The sequence below is a fragment of the Solanum stenotomum genome, chromosome 9, assembly GCF_019186545.1.
Source record: "Solanum stenotomum isolate F172 chromosome 9, ASM1918654v1, whole genome shotgun sequence".
Lineage (NCBI taxonomy): Eukaryota > Viridiplantae > Streptophyta > Magnoliopsida > Solanales > Solanaceae > Solanum > Solanum stenotomum.
The window spans coordinates 27591240-27612141 of NC_064290.1; the positions used below are offsets into that span (position 1 = coordinate 27591240).

The 20902-nt window shown below is 37.2% G+C and overlaps 2 protein-coding genes across 2 annotated transcripts in view; one reads left to right on the forward strand and one right to left on the reverse strand.

Moving 5' to 3' along the window:
- Positions 1-20902, reverse strand: part of LOC125877221 (cyclin-T1-3-like) — a 557390-nt gene that overhangs the window by 337343 nt on the left and 199145 nt on the right. The gene's annotated exons all lie outside the window — the stretch shown is intronic.
- On the forward strand, positions 253-2850 carry LOC125877418 (uncharacterized). Its single transcript, XM_049558715.1, has one exon. The coding sequence runs from the start codon at positions 253-255 to the stop codon at positions 2848-2850; it is 2598 nt and encodes an 865-aa protein (XP_049414672.1).

Sequence of the window (20902 nt, forward strand, 5' to 3'; positions counted from 1 at the left end):
CCTCAGCCTTTACCATTCTGTATCTGCTTTAGAATCTTTATTCATTAGTCAAATACTACAAAAAGTGATTATATTATTCGAGTATCTTAGCGTGCATGAGATACCACTATTTTGTAGGTTTGTCAACCCCCTCTCCAACTTGTTTGATTAATGTATTAGTTCTTGGCCTTTGAATATATTTTTAGTTATTGCTCGTTTTTTATTTTTGTACTGAAATACTTTTGATCCATATTTTATTTTCTAGATAATATTATGGTACCTGATAAGAAATGGATGCAACTTATTCATAATAGACTTGATGATGCTTATATACATGGGGTGGAAATCTTTCTGAATTATACTTTTACAAGATTGAGGGAAGCGAATGAAATAAGATGCCCATGTGTCAAATGTTGTAATGCAGTGTCTCGAACACGAGAGATTGTTAGATCACATTTAATAGTACATGGAATAATTCAAAATTATACCTTTTGGTATCACCATGGAGAGACGATAGGTGAGACAGAAGAACCAGATTCCCAATCTGTAAATGATGATGATAAAATTGGCGAGGATCATGAGGAGGATGAAATACATGACATTCTCACAGATTTACATCCTTTTTATAATGTAGATAATATGAATATTGGCGATGATGATGTTCTCGAGGAGGAACCAAATCCTGAAGCAAAAAGATTTTATAGTCTTTTAAAGGATTTTGATCAGCCCCTGTACGAAGATTCAAAACTTTCAAAACTTTCTACATTGGTGAAATTGTTTCATATTAAAAGTACTGGTCGTTGGAGTAATAACTCATTTAATATGTTATTGAAGATGTTAAAGAAAGATTTGTTGCCTGATAAATCAAACTTGCCAGATTCATATTACGAAGCAAGGAAGCTAATTAAAAGCCTAGGGCTTTCATATGATCGGATTGATGCATGTAGGAATAATTGCATGCTATATTGGAAGAATGAAAAGTTTGTTGATTCTTGCAAAATTTGTGGTGCATCTAGATGGAAGGAGGATAAACATAATGGGGAATCTAAAATTAAAAAGGGGAAAAAGATACCATACAAGATCTTACGCTATTTTCCTTTAAAGACAAGACTTCAAAGATTGTTTATGTCCTCAAAAACATCTCCTTTAATGGGATGGCATCATGAAAACAAAGCTAATGATGGAATTATGAGGCACCCGGTCGATTCAAAAGCATGGAAAAAGTTTGATGAACTTCATCAATCATTTGCTGTGGAGCCTCGTAATGTTAGACTTGGACTTGCTAGTGATGGTTTTCAACCATTTGGCTGTTCTAGAACTCCGTATAGTATTTGGCCTGTGGTACTTATTCCTTATAACTTACCACCATGGTTATGCATGAAGCAAGAAAATTTTATTTTGTCAATGCTTATTCCCGGTCCTGGAAGTCCCGAAGATGCAATTGATGTTTATCTCCAACCTTTGATTGATGAATTAAAAGAATTATGGGAAACTGGAGTTTGTACCTTTGATGCGTCCACTAAACGGAATTTCACGCTGCATGCTACTTTATTATGGACCATTAATGACTTTCCAGCGTATGGAAATTTATCTGGTTGGAGTACAAAAGGAAAGTTGGCTTGCCCATGTTGTAATAGAGAAACTTTCTCAAAAAGATTGACAAATGGTAAAAAACAGTGTTATATGGGTCATAGACGCTTTCTTCCCCTTAATCACAAATGGAGGAATGATAAGAAGTCATTTGATGGTACTGCAGAGTGGGGATTACCTCCAAATACATTATCTGGTGAGGACATACTTGATCAAGTGGCTGATTTAGATGGGTTACCTCTAACAAATGATCAAAAGAAGAAGATTAAAGTATCACATGATAGTAGAGGTGATAATTGGAATAAGAAGAGTATATTTTTTTACTTTCCATATTGGAAAACTCTGTTGTTGCGGCATAATTTAGATGTGATGCACATTGAGAAGAATATATGTGATAATATTTTGGGAACAATCTTAAATATCAAAGGCAAAACAAAAGACACCTTGAGTAGTCGTTTGGATTTGCAAGAATTGAAGATCATGAAAGAATTACATCCAAAAAGAAATGGAGAAAAATATGACTTACCGACAACATGTTTCACATTATCTCCTGAAGAGAAGCACAAGTTTTTAAGTTTTTTGATGGATTTAAAGGTTCCAGATGGATTTTCATCAAATATTTCTCACTGTATCAATATGAAAGATCACAAAATCTCAGGATTAAAAAGTCATGATTGCCATGTTCTTCTTCAACATTTAATCCCACTTGCCATACGTAGTATGCTATGCATTGAAGTGCGTGAGCCGCTAATTGAGTTGTTATTGTTTTTCAATCTGCTTGGAGCAAAGTGCTTAAAACTTGAGGAGTTGGAACAAATAGAAGCACAAATTCCTGAAACTCTATGCAAGTTAGAAAAGGTTTTCATTCCTGCATTTTTTGATGTCATGGAGCACTTGCCAATTCATTTAGCTAATGAGACTATGATTGGTGGACCTGTTCAATACCGATCAATGTATCCAGTGGAGCGATGGTTATATTTTTTGAAGCTTTTTATTCGTAATAGATCTTGCGTTGAAGGATCTATTGCAGAGGGATATATAGCTAATGAATTTACAACCTTATGTTCAAGGTATTTGCATACAATGGAAACAAAATTTAATCTCCTTGAACGAAACTATGATGGGGGTGCTATAGAATCTGATGGAGGTTTAATGATTTTCTGTCAACCTGGAAAAGCTTTAAAAGGTGGCAAGACACAACTACTTAATTTAAAAGAATTAGAGCAAGCCCATATTTATATTTTGAAGAATTGTGATGAAGTTCAACCATTTCTTGAGTAAGTAATGAATTTTCAAAATAATCATCTTATCACTTCTTTAGAATTATTATTAAATCCTTATTTCTTATTATGCTTCCTCTTCTATAGAGAGTTTTCTCAAATTCCAGGCGATTCCTCTCAAAAAAATTCTGATAGGCAATTCATCAGTTGGTTTAAAGAAAAGGTGAATACTATTTAAAAACTTTTATTTTCAAATCATATAGATAATATTTGCTAAACTATGTTCATAATCATGATAGATTGAAGGATTATGCAAACATGACGAAAGTAAGAAAATGGCAGATTTACTCACATTATCACGTGGTCCAATGAAATATGTGACAAGATTCAAAGGCTACATTATTAATGGATATAGATTTCATGTACAAGATTACGAAAAAGGTTTGAGGACACAAAACTGTGGGATAGTTGTTGCGGGTGAGACTGATGAAGAAGGTAAAATCATTGATTACTATGGTGATCTGACAGATATTCTTGAATTACAATTTATTGGTGGGAGAAGGCTGGTTTTGTTTAGATGTATGTGGTTTGATGTATATGACAATGAAAGGGGAGTTAAAATGGATGAATATGACTTTGTAAGTGTTAACCCCCAACGGTTTTTGAAAACCGATGAGCCTTTTGTGTTAACCAATCAAGCATCACAAGTATTTTATGCTAGAGATCATTCTAATAAAGGCTGGAATGTGGTGCAAAAGTTTCTGCCTCGTGATACTTTTGATGATATGCAAAAGAATGATAATGATTTCGAGGATTTACATGATTCAATTGATAGGAAAAGAAAAAGAACTCATCCAGGTTTGGAATAGTTGATGCTTATAGTTTTTCAATTACATGTACATATTCTGAATCTTCTTTACGTAACTTTGATCAGTTGAAGTACTTAGAGAGAATAAAGGTTGATCCAATAATAATATCTTCTTATTACTTTGTACATAATGAATAGAGAAAATGTGTAGTAGAATTTAGCTTTTGTTTGTTTATCCTAACTATTTTTGTATTTGTTCTATGTTAATATGCATCCTAAAAGATACTTTTCTAATAGTACTCTACTGTTGGATTTTATGGTAGGATGACATGAATCCTTCAAAATTTAAGAAGTCTGAAATGGGATCAAGTTCAAAGAATTTTAAGCAATCATTCCTTCCACCTGGTGCTTTAGCGAGGGGACGAGGCCAAAGCCTCAAATCGATGGGCTCTGTAAGAGTAACTGCTGAAAAGAGAAACTTGATTGGTCAAACAGACATAACGCTAGAGACTATGAGAACCAAATCAGGTATTGTATTTTATTTTCTCAAGCTATAGATATATATTGTTAGGCGATTATGTCTTATTTTCTCAAGCTACAAATGTCTGTACATTGAGTTTTCTTACGTAAACAGATACCATCATTTCCAAATAGTAATGTGGATTTCCATTTTGTCCCTGCTCTCTGATATAGAATAGTTTTGAAGGACGTTTTGTTTAAGTTGATTCTAGCTCTAACTTTAGGAAAGTGCACTTTCATAGTAATTTTGAATAGGTCTAAATTGATGTTTTTTTAAGTTGATTAATTTTAGAAAATCATGTATGGAGTAGCCTCAGAGAAGAAATCAGGTTATTGATTGTAATGAGTAACCTGTTTGAATTGCAGAAAAGGAAATCAAACATAACTCTACATCTGGGGGATTTGTTAAAGAAAGTACTGTAAGAGGAAACGTCGAAAAGAGAACAATGGTTGGAAACAACAAAGGTTTAAATTCTGCAACATATACTCAAAATGTCGTTGCGCAGAAGATTAATGTCGTCCCTCATGGTTTTGATGTACTGGATGATGAAACTTCCTTTCCTAATGATGATCTCGAAGTAATGCAAGAGACTGTGACAAGCAAACCAGGTTTCTAATCTTATTTCATTTTCTAAGTATGAAAAATTTATTATTGTTAGACAATTAAGGTTGTATAATGTTTGAATTGTAGCAAAGGAGAATGGACAGAACATTATATCTGCGTGCTCTGTTAATGGAAGTAATGTTGTACATAGAACTTCTATTGGAAAAAGTAAAAATTATTGTGTTCCATCTTCTGATAAAAATGAACTAGCACACAATAAGAACCTTATGCAACCTGGTTTTGATCCAATAGAGGTTGATAGTTTCTTTCCTCATGATGATCTTGAAGTAATGGGACGAGGAAACAGATTTACATCTCTGAGCTCTGTAAGAGAAGGCATCGGAAAGAGAATAATGATTGAAAACAACAAAGGTCTAAATTCTGCCATATATGATCAGAATGTCATTCCACAAAAGACTAATGTCGTTTGTCCTGATTTTGATGCAATCGAAGTTGAAACTTCCTTTCCTCATGATGATTATGAAGTAATGCAAGAGAACATGAGAAGCAAACCAGGTATTTTATTTTCTAAACATGCAGATTTATTTTATTTATTTGAGTTTGAGATTTTGTAATGTTCTTATTATAGGCAAGGAAAACAGATAGAACCTTACATCTGTGGGTTCTGCCAGAGGAAGTATTTTGGTACAAAGAACTTCGATTGGAAAAAGTAAAGGGTATAGTGTTGTATCTTCTGATATGAATGTACCAGCAAGTAATAAGATCATTAGCCAACCTAATTTTAATCCAATAGAACATGATACTTCCTTTCCTCATGATGATCTTGAAGCAATGCAAGAGGCTTTGAGAAGTAAATCAGGTATGTGCTACTTTTCCAGGTCATATTATGTCTCAAAAAATCACTTTCGTAATCATGTAACGTGATGGATTAAGTGGTTCTTTAAATGCTAGTTGTTCTGGTACAGTGTCTGTATCTATTTATCTACGAGCAGCTCTACTCTATAATTCCATATATTCACTTCTATTCTCTTCAGCAACAACTATTCTCATGTTTTTTCCATCACATGACTTCTTCCAGCATCTAAAAAGCTGATACTTTTTTTGTCAAAGAAAATCTTTTCTGGTGAATTCACTTATCCTAAAGTAAAGTGCACTTTTCTGTTTTAGTAGGTAATTCATTTTGTTGTTAGTGGATTGAGTTTATTTCAATGTTTTATTAGCACGGGAGCGAGCACAAAGCTTTACATATGTGGGTTCACCGAGAAGGTGTGCTGAAAAGAGAACTTTGAATGGAAAAAATAAAGATTCTAAAAATGCAAAGTATGATCTGAATGAACTCACACAAAATAATAATCGTGTTCCTTTGGGGTTAGATCCAATGGAAGATGATCTTACTCTTCCTCAAGATGAAGTTCAAGTGATGCAAAACACTCAGAGAAGTAAAGCAGGTATTTAACTCTCTGAACTGTTAGAACTTCTTCATTGTTTTTAGTTTGAGATTCTGTAATGTTTGACATATGTCAAAACTTGTAGGTTCATGTGAAGTTGACAGGATAAAAAAGGTTAGAGGACCAAATTTGTGTAAAGTTGTTACAGGACTCAAACCTGGAGAAAAGCTTAGAGTCACTTTTTACCACAATCGAGTTGTTGGGGATCATCACGCTTTATTTTCGAGACACTTAGGTTCCTTAGTTCGTGATCGTAATATGTGTCCTTTGCGAGTACACTTATGGACAGACATCGAAGAAGCTAAATTGGAACACATGTGGGGAGCTGTCACTGTAAGGATTTAAATGAATACTACTGATTGAATTGTATTTCTTGAATCTTGTTGCAGGTTCATTTATTTGACCTTCTCTGCAATATATCAGAACATATAGGAGTAGATGTAAAGTGCAGTCACCTGGTGTAACATATCAGTAAGAGATTATTTTATATTGCAGAAGTTTAATGTTTGCACAAATTTTACCCGGTGTAAAATGTCAAGCTGCTTTAGTAATGAGATTAGGGAGGCTGACAGTAACTATATTTTTTAATTCGTAAATCACTTCTCGACTTCTCTCCAAATGGTTCACTACTTCATTCCAAACATTTATCTTTGTTTAACTTACCTTGCTGTGACACTATTTCAAAAGACTGCAATGTATGATTTTTTATCTCGTCTTCTTCTTTCTTTCTTATGCTCTGTTAATTGTCTATTGTCTGCAATTGTCCCTCTGTTCTGATGCTATGTTAATTGTCTATTGTCTGCAATTGTCCGTATGTGTTGTCCATCACCTGCAATTGTCCCTCTGTTTTGTCCATAACCTGCAATTGTCCCTCTGTTTTCAGCCCACCATATCAAGTGTATCAACCTTGCTGATTATTTATTGTCTCTAAGATTTGTTTTAAAATTTTGAGTCTCTTGTTTAATGAAATCTGCCAAATATTTTAGGAAAAATTTGATAGTGATGACATGATTGGTCATAGAGATCATGTATTGAAACATATGAGAAGGTTGTGGAACAATTGGAGAGGATCTCTACACATAAATATGAAGTCTAAGCCATTGCGAGAGGTTCTAAAAGATGTGCCAGAGGAGGTCGACAAGAGTGATTGGGAATGGTTGGTCAAAGATCATTTTCTATCTGAAAAATTTAAGGTAGGATATTCACATTGGCATCCTTAATCATAGCTATAGCATTTTGATTTCTGTCTCAATATTTTCTGCTGAACAGTTAGCCATCTATTCATCTGCAACTGAGCTTCTTTCTCTGTATCCTACAAACCTATACTAGTCTGGATAGTAATCAATGACTGGATCGCCAATAAATTTTCGTTGGATTCCTCCACTTGATCATCCACACTACCCATTCCATGTTGCTTCATCATTTTTAGCGGCTCCCAAAATCGAAACATGTAACATATTTAGAAATCTAAAAGGCTTATTTTTCTGATTTGTATTATCAGTGATTTCCATATGGATAGGTGAGTGATCTGAGAAGAAATTCTCCTTGAATTGAGTTGTAATGTTACCATAGTTGATAATCCATTTATCATTGCAAATGGCTCTTTGAATCTTACTCCAGACATGCCTATTTGTCCATGTAAACTGTCTACCAGTAGCCTTCATATTAGTTGAAATCTGTTCTGTCCATAAATTTTGTCGTTCTACACTAAAAGTACTATGGAAATCTGTTCAGTTGTCAGCAGAGCAGTGAATATACTGACCATAAATCTCCAGAATAGCTGCATAAGCATAGTTATTAGGATGATGCCATCCCTTGGCCACTCTTGTTATACTTGCTTTGAATTTGTGTTCTTTGGCTTTGATCTCCAGCAACCCAACAAAACATACACTATATTTATTAACCAGCCATTCAAATTGTGTATCATAATGTTGCTGATATGTTGTTAATATAGGAAAAAAGTACGCGAAATGCAATGAACAAGTCTAAGTTAAGTATGCCTCATCGTGCGGGTAGCAAGCCGATTAGAGAGATAATTTATGAGTTGGTACGTATGTGATTCTTCTAATCCTATTAAGAAAGCTACTCTTCATTTCAAGTATATGACTGCTTGTTTGAATGTGAAGGGAGGCAAGCATGGTAATCCACCGGACATGGCGACTATCTTCTTTGAGACTCGTAAAAAGGACAACAAGCTTCTCGAACCTGAAACCAATCAAAAATACGTATGTTCATTTTAAAATTTTATTTTACATACTTTTACTTAATATATTGCACTATCTTTAAATTTTCTTGTACTTTACAAGAAGAAATTCAGGAACTACTACAAGTTGAGCCGTCACTTACTAATATTGAGGTAGTAGAGAGATGCTTCGGACCTCAGAGCAAGAGTCATGTTGTTGGATTTGGTGGCGGGATTACCAGTAAAGATTTGAAAGGAGGTAGCTCTGCAAAAGCTGCATTGTTAGAACAGCTAAATGTGAGTTGAAAAGAAAAGGCTGTATTGTTAGAAGAACTGAATGCGAGTCGAAAAGAAAATGAATCAATGAAAAGACGCATGGATAACATAGAGAAGAGATGTGAAATATTTGAAAGTGCAATCTTTAGAGATCCTTCATCACCGCCATCATCAAGTGAACAAAATACTGGTTGAATCATTTTACAGGTTAGTAATCTTCTTAATGTGAAACGAAGTATTTTTCAGTTTAGTAATCTTGGTAACATGTATAAGCTGATCATATCATGTTGCCATTGTTGAACAACATTGTTTCCAATAACTGTAATACAAGGGACAGCCTTCTGTGGATCTATGTAGCTCATGTAAGGGTATATCACATGAAAAGTGCACATAGACAGCATGACATTGACAACAACATTTCCAGATTTTAGGACTCATCAACCAATTAGAAAGAATTCACAAAGTTTTGAATGGCTTCGAAAACATTCCCATTGTAGATCACAGTAACCACTAAACTCCTTAGTTTTCATATTAAAGTAGGTTTTACATTTTTAATACATGTTGAAGTACTTGCACTTCGGAAACTCGCCTTGCTTGAACATTTTTTCTACTTTTCCCATTGTCTTTGTCCCTTAGAAGTTCGAATACTTATCAAAGTCCAATTAAAGAAGATGAACTAGTCCCTAGAAGCTACAAATCATTCCACACTAGACAAAGATGCATTGGATATGAATACAAAAATAAAGCGAATACAGAAGTACATTATAAGAAGTTACAGGAAACAACTTCTACATTTATGCACAAGAATTTTTTTATTTACCAGAACTGAATTTATGCAGAAGTAAGCCCACCCACCTAAGTTAGCACACTGGGAAAGTATTATCAAAATTCTTTACTATACAAGTCTTCATTTCCTCTTTCAATGTTCTTGCATCGATAATTGTTTCTCTTTTTAGAATGGTAAGGTATACGGTCAAAAGTATTTACATGTCAAAATATACTTGCTGATTTTTCTTGTGAAACAAAGTATTTTCTTACAATCTAGATTTTTTTATGAGCAAATAATTATACAATCATTATTTATGTCTTACCAACATACCAATTGAACTATTAATTAACTAATGCAAGCTTTTATCCTTGCAACAGATGATCAAGAATTTGAAGTCGCGAAGGATTTTGAAGTTTGCATTGAGTTGAAAAACAATTGAAGAAGTTAGCAGATGAACCAAGTTGAAGTGCAAGAATTTTATTAAACCTACAATACTTATTATCTAGGCTATTTGCTTAAAAATACTAATTACGATCTCTACATATATATATTCTAGACTCTTAGTTTTCTTTTTGTGGGATTTTTAAAACCTCTTTATTTTATGTAATTAACTACGTACCATGTTTATATATATTATCAACCATTTATACATATTATTGACTCTATTTTATAAATTATGAAATTTTGTACTATATATTACATATGAAATAATGATTTTTAATTATCAATCACAAGGGACAAAACGTATAACTAATTTTCATTTAATAATTTTTTTTAAAAAATATCAATAAAAATTAACGAAAGGATTCTGGTCTCTAAAAGACCCTATAATATCTCTTTCTAAAGTTATCTACGACCAAAATAAAAATTAACGAAGGGAAAATGTTATCGCAAAAGGAGATCTAACGACCAATTTTTATGTCGTCACTAAAGATTTCTTAACGACCGGACTAGAATTTGGTCTTCTACTTTTAACGTCGGAGCTACTAACGACGGGAGACGACCAATTTCTTTCCGGTCGTAAGTGACTAATAACGACTGGATTTACACTTTTAGCGACTTAATTTTCTTTCGTCAAAGACCCATTTTCTTGTAGTGACCCCAAGAATTGGGGTTTTAGCGGAACATCATAAAAAGATAAATATCGTTACCAAATTGATAAGCCATCAATTGGGTAAGAGAAATTCAAGCTTTACAATGCTCCAATTCGAAGAAAATTCAAAACCCACTTGCAAAATCTCCAAATTGAGTCTCAAAACCTTCAAGTCTACTTAGAAACTTCAGAGAAAAATGTTCTTGACTAAAATGGATTAAAAATTTGACGCTAAATTAATGTTCAAAATGTAATTTACAGTTGCCGAAAATAAGCCACGAAGGACTACTCGGCGAAGTAAGTCGGGCTCGCCGAACAACTGGTAAGTTACCCTTTGACCTCTTCCATCGCCTTTCACCTTAGCATTTAGCATCCTCGAAGTCTATAACTTTGGGCGATCTATCTTTGCTTCATGGAACTGCTCGGAGATTCGCCGACTGCTCCTTTTCATCGTTGACTAGGTTTCTTCCTTGAGGGCTTGGCACACTGGAACTTTATGCGGTCAGATGAGCCACTCGACGACACGCCAAGTGCTCTTGGCGATCTTCAAGCTCGCCCTTCTTCATTTCTTCAGCTTGATTTGTTCCTTTTTTCCTGTTTGTGTCCTTGCTTTGTTTATCAATCCATATACCTAAGAATCAAGGATTTAACATCATTTTATGGCACAAATTAAGCATTTGAGGACACTAACTCTATAAAAACAAAGCCCTAAATGAGTCCAAATCTAGGACACATCAACACCCCCAACTTAAACTTTTGCTTGTCCTCAAGTTCAGCATTTCAAAAAGGATGTCTCAAACAGTGTTGCATAAGACTCAACATGAATGCACACTACAAGACTCAACTTACTCATGCAATGATCAATCGTGCACTCAAAGATTCAAATTGTGACTCACCATTATCAATGATGCTCAAGTTCACAATACTTGCTTCAAATGCAAGTTCAACCTCAACAAAGGTACTTAAATACCCTCACAACAAAGATGACTCCATATTCACACACAATTTTTCAACAATTTGTAGTTCCGGAATCACATACGACTCTCACACTCACAAAGATGAACACATGCATCACTTCACCCACAGGTTTGCCCTTATTTTCCAATCAACACTCGTTTAAGCTCATTTAAGATCACAAAGGTCTTTTCAAGGCTTGTAACAGGGCTGAGTGTAAAGGTATGGTCATTTAGGCTCCGTGGCTGCTACCCTCATGAAGTTTGGTCTGAACATCATATTCCTCCTTTTCTTTAGCAATGCAAACAAGCTTATAATCCACCCATGAATTACCTGACACACCATTTCTTTTGCAATTTTCATCACTTATTTCACAACTTTTTCATTCTTTTTCTTTGCTTGTTTTATCTTTTCTCTTCTTTTTTTTTTCTTACATGGAGGGGTTTTATCTTTTAAAAAAACCATTCTCAAAGGGGGAATTTCTCACACTTCTTGATTTTCCTTCTCTTTTCACCACACCCCCAACTTAGGCTTTTGGCCTAAGTTGGCTATTCAATCAAGCCACACTTCATGAGAGTTATGGGTGAATGGATAAAACGGAGTCACAATTGTTCAAGTTTCTTCCAAGAAAAGAAATGAGGCTCAAGGGGGTTCAAGCAAGGTTCACACATCTCACAAGGTTGGCCACAAAAGAGGTATATTGTCAAATTGTTTTCACTCTTCAAAATTGTTGCCTAAGATCATTTCTAGTGCTTGCATCACTTAGTCAACCGAGCCAACGGGGAAAATTCTAGGTGTCATCACAGAATGTTCAAAGTAAGCTCATCACACAAGGCATTGACACCAATATCAAACAAGACTCCACACTTTCTAGCTAATGTGCAATGTTCATCACAAGAGACTCATTCAATAACCGGCTAGTCACAACGAGACACAAAAAGTTCACAGATTGTCTATGTAACTTTATTTAGCCTTATCTTAGCCGAACATTCATTTGGTTCAATTAAGAGCACTATTTAATTCATCGGTATTGATAATCACTGACACTCAAATTTGCACAAGAACAACCACAATCACACACAAAAGAGGTGGTACAAAATTTTCAAAATAGGTCAAAAACCATTTCCATTCAAAACAAGGAGCCATAAGCTCAAATATCCACAAAATAAGATCAAGACCAAAAATAAATCACAAAACACGAGAGGTAGATATGGAAATACCTCAACCCACCCACAAAAGAAAAGCAGTTGTCCTCAAATGCAACTAAAACAAAGATAATAAAAAACAACAGAGAGGGAGGTAAAGAGTGATCCTGTCTACACAATCGCTCCGTCTGTCAGGGAATCAATGCCCGGGGTTACACTCTGGTCTTGGGCATTAGTGCCCGGGGTAACATCAACACTGGCTCCACTAGAGCCTGCCATGAAAGTCTCCCTCAACGAAGTCTGAACGACTGAATGCACCATAGCCTCCTCAAGCTCAGTCAGGCCCTCATATATAGTCTCCTTCTGAACACCAAGTTGCTCCTCATCAGTCTCAGGCTAAGATTTTGCATCCACATCATCAGCTCTAACCTCATCTCCGGTGGCAGCCGGAGGCACATCAACATGAGCTGGAATATCTGTGTCCAGGTCAGCAGGGATCTCTACGGTCCCAAAAATTATCGACATATCTGTGGACTTCAGCTGGTCCACATATTTTCTCAACTGTGCAATTGTGGCCTTTAGGGCCATCACTTCATGACTGGCTTCCTCACTTATCTCACACACCTCTATCCTTGCCGTGAGGGAATCAAAAGACTCTCTAAGAGGTATCACAACATCTGTGAGATCTCTTAGTTATCCCAAGTACTATAGCCTGTAGTCTGTCGGCACGTACATCAATAGAATAGGCTAGGTGCCCCATCCATAGTAGTATAGCCTGGGTGAGTGGAGGTCTGCAGGCAGTACTAGCAGCAGACCTAGAAGGCAAGGCAACAACAGAAGAACTCGCAGTCATGGAAGGGGCAGAGTTAGAAACACCTGAAGGCAAGAGGCCGGAGTAGGCAATGCTGCCTCTGCTTGTAATGTCTCACTATTAACAGCCAGGGATGCATCCATCAAGGCTTCCCTCTTCTTCTGAGCCTCATCTTTCAAATACGCGGCCTCAATGCGCCGGATGTCGGTACATGAGGTGGGAATCATTTCCACGTCCTTCTTCTCATCACGTGGCACCTGAGCTCGTCTGCATAATTCGGTGATCAACATCGGGAATTGGAGAGATGTCTTGCGTTGCTTGGACCTCATGGCCATTTCTTATCCAATGATTATACCTAAATTGATGAGCTTCCTTACAATGACGGATCCAAGATAGGCCACCTTTGTGTGGTGGAGGATGGACTCGTTCTGGGACGGCATAATTGTGTTATTGATGAAGCTGAACCAATACCTCGCTACCATACTGAGGTCTTTCTTCTCAATTTACACCCCAACCTCGATCCACCTAGGAGTACCATCACATAAAAGAGGGGCCAACCATCCTTTCATATTCTTCAAGGATTTTTTCCTGATCATGTACTGGTAGTCATCAGTAATGTTGTCAGTGCAGTCCAACACAAGGTTTATATCATCACTGTCACACTTTACCTTTCTTCCCCTGATAACTACATAGTCTATTGGCTTGAAGGTAGCAACCTTCTTCTTTCCTTGTGGCACCAGAGCTCCATAGGCAGTGTAAAACTCCTAGACCCAATTAGGAATGTAAGAACCCCGGGGTTTAGTGAAGATCTCAAACATGCGGGCCTTTATGGTACGCCATATATTCGGGTATCGATCTATCACACCATCTACAAACAACCTCTTCTCTTCAATTACAGTCTGCAGTTCTTCAGCCTTTAGTCTGTTGAGAGACCGGGGACTAGAGAATGAGTGGTCTGAGGCACCCTGATCCTAGACGGATCATGTATCCTCTTGGGCGCATTTTAGCTCTCCGAGCAATAGCAGTTGGTCGTCCTCAAACTCAGAGATGACAGCCTGAGGATCCTGATGTTCCCCTTCGCTACCAGAGATGGTAAGGTGAGTCACGTAGACTCCCTCACTGTCGGAGATGACCTCCAGTGACTCAGTTGCGGATGCCTTGACCTTTCCTTTGCCTTTCCCACCCGTGGTAGGAAGTTTAGTTTCCTTTTCTTTGGATGCCACTGCATCCTCATTGATGATGATTTCCTTTGCCCGTTAGCGGGGTGGCATGTCTCGTCATGGTACTTTAGCTCTAGCCATATCTATAAAACACATAAAAAAATATTAGTAAAATTTCAAGAAAATTTATAGAAATAAGGTTATAGATATACTTGCCGAACCAATCGGTAAGTCGCTGAGTCACCTTGGCGAGCCAAATCGGGCTCGCCGAAAGGATTGGCTTGAAATATTTTTAGAAATAAGGCAGGTCGGCGATGTTCAGGGTCCTTCGGCAAATCACTAACAGCACTCGACGAGCCCAGACTAGCCCGCCTAATATTACAGTGTGTTTTAGGGGTTAGGGGCGCAGAAAGGGCGGTCAAAGGGACCTTTCGGCGAGTAAACGAGTGAACTCGGCGAGCTCAAGATTTCCACCGAAATTTACAGACTCTAACTAACCCAAATCACGAAATTAAAGGTGATCAAAGGGGATGTTCGCGAACCACTAAACCATTTGGTAAACCGCCGAACCGTTCAGCGAGCTTGACCCAGCTCGCTGAACTGCTTAACGTGCCAAAATTCAACCCTAATTTCCAAAATCAAGCCCGCAGCCCCCGAAATCAAAATCAAACTAACACACTATGCAATTCATATAAGGCCCATGCCTTTGGGGTACTCAAACTTTCCCCGATTTGGCCAAAATTGGCCGTTTGATGACTTTTGCCCTTAAGAATGACGTCAATCACTCTATTATTGGGTAAATTACGTCATTTGGCTCAATCTGGAGTTACTCAGACTTCACCCAACAAGCTCCAACATAAAATAACAGTAACCTAACAATTTAGAATCAATTTTAACGCACAAAACTTGGGGAATCATCTTGTTAAACATTTAGGAGCAATTTCAAAACACAAAAATAGGCAATTCAACACATTAAGCATCATTTAAACACAGCCCCAACACATAATAACACACATTTACCAAGAGCATTCAAGTTCTACAACTAATTTAGAGTTTGGGGTTCGGAAAACCAACCTGATTGCCAAATTTAGAATTTGATACGCTAGGCGGCAATGGAATCCAAATCCAAACACAAGATCAAGATAAAAAATCTAGTAACATAGCAAAAAATATGGGAAATCTAAAGTGCGGGTGTGAGTGTACGGGGTTAGAAATGAGAGAATATGAAGGATTTTAAAATTTTAAACCATTTGGCCTTTTAAAACCTTTCAGTTCGCGGCCCTTTCGACGGTATTAGTCGACCACGCTGAACCACTCGACGATGTGCCAAGTGGTAACTTACCTCACCGAGTTTTACAAAACCTCCGGTCATTTTGGGGGGTCCAATCGACGGACGAAATTGGGCTCGTCGACCTGTTCGGCGAGTCGCCGATTCAGCCATTGGCCTGCCGAGTTTTACAGACTTTCACTTTAGATTTTTATAGGGTCCAAGTCGGGCTCGCCGACCTCTTCGGCGAGTCGCCAACCTCTTCATTGAGTCACCGACTGGACTCTTTGGTTCGCCAAACTGCTCATTCTAAAAACACACTCCACTTTTGAACCTGCACAATCAATACCCGTTATTCAAAGTCTAACTTAAAACAATAAAACTTGGGTTGCCTCCCAAGAAGCTTCTTAGTTAATGTCGTGGCACGACGCAAATACCCATTTAAGCTTCATTTTTGGGGTTTGTCATTGTATCACTAGGCAACCCCACATGTTGTCTTGGGTTCAAATGCGACGAAATCTGACCCATTTGGGTCTCCAGCTGCTTGATAGCAACGGAATGAGAGGTCACCATCTGATGGAGAGTCGAGACACATTTTTTATTTCTTTTCACCTATCATCTGTCCAGATACCCTCAAAGTCCTTGGGTTTTTGATGCTCATGGGGAGGAACATACCTATCCTTCTCGCCCTCTCTATTCCATCCTTGGTTGCCTCTTGACCTTGAGGATTTTGCATGATAATTTCCTCCTTGATTGGCTAGAAAGTTTACTTCCTTATTGTTCAACGTTTCAAATTTCATGACATTTTTGGCCAGGGTATCCAGCTGGGTCATCATTTTGGCCAAGGTATCCAGCTGGGTCATTATTTTGGCCAAGTTCTGGTCTCTCTCTTGATCCTTTATGATCGGTTCTTTTGTCATTTTATAAGTGAGATGAGAGATTTGGTCTTTGCAAGTATGTCATAACCTATTTCTCTTGGCATGCAATCAAGTAGTTGGGACGCTATTGCGTAAGGCTGTCGCATTATACCACTCGGAGAAAGTTGATCAGCTATTCCCTTGTTTACTGAATCAAGGATTCTATAGAAATATTGCTGCAGCACGTTATCAGGAAGTCCATGAGTTGGACATTGCAACACCATGTTCTTAAACCTCAGCCACATTTCATGTATGGGCTCTCCTTCCAATCGTTTGAATCCTTGGATGTTGTCCCCAAGAGTCATCATCTTCAAAGGGGGAAAAATCGCACTTGGAATGCAGTAATAAGCTCGTCCCACGAAGTGATAGAATCTCTTGGCAACTCAGCCAACCACTTGCATGCCTCGCCCATCGGAGAAAATGGGAACAACCTCAATCAGACCAATTCTTGAGATATGTTCTTAAATGAGAACGGTCCACAAACATCAACAAAATTTATGATATGCTCATGGGGATCCTCATGAGCAAGCCCTCCAAACAAACCCTTCAGTTTAAGGAGCTGGAGCAATAGTGCTTGTGATGTGAAACACAATGTTTCCTTCAACCGAGGGTAAACGAATGGCACTAACACCACCCACTAGGTTTGGGTCATTGACATCATTGAGGTTACCAATGTCGTCTTGGTGGCCCACTTGGCTACCATTACTTCCGTTGACACTCATTTCCTCCTCTGTTTTAATCCAAGCAACACAAAACCAAAAGTAAAATAAGTAGATTCAACTATGGCTAAAAAGAACACAATTCAACTTCACCAAAAGAATTTCAAACAACACCACTCCCCAGCAGCGCCGCCATTTTGATTTAACGTTTCAAGCACACTTCTTCCAATTCTAAGTGTAAACGCTTGTAAATCACTATAAAACCCAACTAAATGAGTTGGGGTCGAATCCCATAAGGAGCGGTACATGTTTTAAATTTAATTAAGAAGTTCAATGTAGTCTAATCAGCTATAGGAATAAACATTATCGAGAAAAAAAACATATCAAATGAAAAGGTGACACGAATGTCAGATTGGGTTTTCATTTGCAATTATCAACTACAAGCAGTGACAAACAATTTGAAATACTAATAGGGAAAAGGATTTTCGGGATGTGATCGATTATAGGCAAATTTGATATGTGTAATTGAAACTACTAGTAAACAACTAAATATCAGTGAGTAGTCTAAACTATAAGGGAGATAGTTTTCTCTCGAACAACAACCCCGAATGAGGTGATTTCTTTCGAACATCAACAAGCATGACAATGAAAAACAACCCACACCTTAATTCATCTACTCTTTCAAGCTAGATGGGTAGGATTGGGTTTAGGATTCATCTCACGAGCTAAATCGAGGTCAACCCAATACCCATAAATCATCAATCAATAATCTTAGTTCTAAAACCTCTCTCTCTCGCAAGCCAAAAAAATAAAGATAGAACTGCATTTGCAACTACAATTCATAAATTAATCCTCAATTAATGATTAAACTCACTTCAAATAGCATTTAAACTAGTAATTAACAATATCCATAAACTAATTCAACCCATAATCACACCCCAAGAATTGGGTTTCAGCCGAACATCATAAAAGATAAAAACAATTACCAAATAGATTAGCCATCAACTAGGTAAGGGAAATTCAAGCTTTACAATGCCCCAATTCGAAGAAAATTTGAAACCCCCTTACAAAATCTCCAAATTGAGTCTCAAAACTTTCAAGTCTACTTAGAAATATAAGAAAAACTGTTCTTGACTAAAATGGATTAAAAATTTGATGCTATATTAATGTTCAAAATGTAATTTCTAGTTGCCGAAAATAAGCCACGAAGGACTACTCGGCGAAGTAAGTCGGGCTCATCAAACCACTCGGCAAGCCGCCCTTTGACCTCTTCCATCGCCTTTTCACCTTAGCACTTAGCATCCTCGAAGTTTGTAACTTTGGGCGATCTATCTTTGCTTTGCAGAACTACTCGACGATTCACTGACTGCTCATTTTCATTGCCGACTAGGTTTCTTCCTTCAAGGCTTGGCACACTGGAACTTTAGGTAGTCAGATGAGCCACTCAGCGATATGCCAAGTGCTCTTGGTGATCTTCAGGCTCGCCCTTCTTCATTTCTTCAGCTTGTTTTGTTCCTTTTTGCCTGTTAGTGTCCTTGCTTTGTTCCTCAATCCATATACCTGAGAATCAAGGATTTAACATCATTTTATGGAACAAATTAAGCATTTGAGGACACTAACTCTATAAAAACAAAGCGCTAAATGAGTCCAAATCCAGGACTCATCAAGTTGTCTTGAATATTATGCTTGATGACACCTAGAACTTACCCCGTTAGTCCAATTGATTGATTGAAGCAAGCAATTGAAATGATCTTAAGAAAAAGTTTTGAAGAGTGAACCAAATTGATAGTACACCTCTTTGTAGCAACCTTGTGAGAAGAGTGAATCTTGCTTGACACCTTTTGGGCGTATCATTTTCTTTAAAAGAAACCTAAACAACTTTGACCTCTTTGTCCCATCACCTATAACCTTCATGAAGTATTGGTTCATTTGAATAGTCAACTTAGGCAAAAATCCTAAGTTGGGTGTGTGGTAAAAAATGCGAAAAGTCAAGGAGTGTAAAAAATCCCCATTTGATGGATAATTTTGAAAAAGCCTCCATGTAAAAAAAAAGATAAAGAAAAGAAAAAGGTGAAAATGGAAAAAGACTGAAAAAGAATAAAGTTTGTGAAATAAAGTGTGGGAAAGGAGTAAAAGAAGTGGGGTATCCAATGAGTTTTGCATAAATGAATAATAGGGTGTATTGTGAACATGTTCGAAATGTGAAAGAGAAGAAGAAAATGTGAATTGCAAGCCATACTTCATGAAGGTGAAAACCACTAAACTAAAATGACATACCTTTTCACTCAGCCCCATTACAAGTCTTGAAAGACCTTTTTGATCTTGAGAGAGGGTAAAATAGTGTTGGTTGGAAAATAAGGGCAAGCCTATGGGTAGAGTCATCCATGTGTTCATCTTTGGGAGCGTGAGAGTTGTATTTGATTCTGAGATTATAAAATATTGATAAATCTTGTGTGAGCATGGAGTCATTCTTGGTGTGAGGGCATTTGAATGCTTTTGTTGAGCTTGAACTTGTATTTGAGGCAAGTATTGCGAGCTTGAGACTATTTGATAATGGTTAGTCACAATTTGAAACTTAGAGTGCACACTTGAACATTTTATGTGTAGTTTGAACCTCTTATGTGCATTTGTGTTGAGTCTTGAGTAACACTGTTTATAGACATCCTTGTTGAACTAATTGATCTTGAGTTTTACTTGAGGACAAGCAAAAATTTTAGTTGGGGGTGTTGATGAGTCTTCGACTCATTTAGGACTTTGTTTTGATAGTTTTATTGCCATTAATGCCAAATTTATGAGCTAAACTGATGTTTCAAATGCTAATGTGCAGAGCAAAAGGCAAAAGAGCAAAGCAGGGACATCAATGGATAGAAGAAAGAAGAATAGTAGAGTTGATGACCGCCAAAGACACTTGGCGACTCATCGAGTAGTCCCTTCACTCGCGTAAAGTCACAGTGTCCCAACCCTTGAAGAAGAGAAAGTGTGTGAGGTAACATACCCTTTGGTGAACCGCCGAATGGTTTGGCGAAGGAGGCTCAGATCGCCTAATATTATAGTATGGTTGGTAAAGGCACAAGCAAAACAGCGATTAGCAAGGACAAAATGGTGAATCGCCGATCAGGTCGACGATCCCGACCTCGATCATCCAAGTTTACAACACTTAAATGGTGAAAATTCAAGATACAAAGGTGAGGAAAATGAGTGTTTGGCGTGTCACCTACTGACTCGGCGACACTCGACTTATACCACCGAACGACCCAGAGGCCAAATTCTAATAAAGTATAAGTGGATTTTTAAGAAAACGTCAAAGTATCATACTATTTGTAAAAACTCATTCTTTGAACTAAAACGTTGTTCTTGCTTAGTTTTGAAGTATTTTTCGAGTAATTTTGAATTGAGTTTTGGAATTGAAGCTACATCGAATCATTGTAGGATTTGAAGATTAATACCCAGCCATGAAAAAGGTAATTGGTATTGATTTCTTGCTTTTTTATGATGTGTAGCTAAAACCCCCACTCTTGGGGGAGTAATTATGTGACTAGT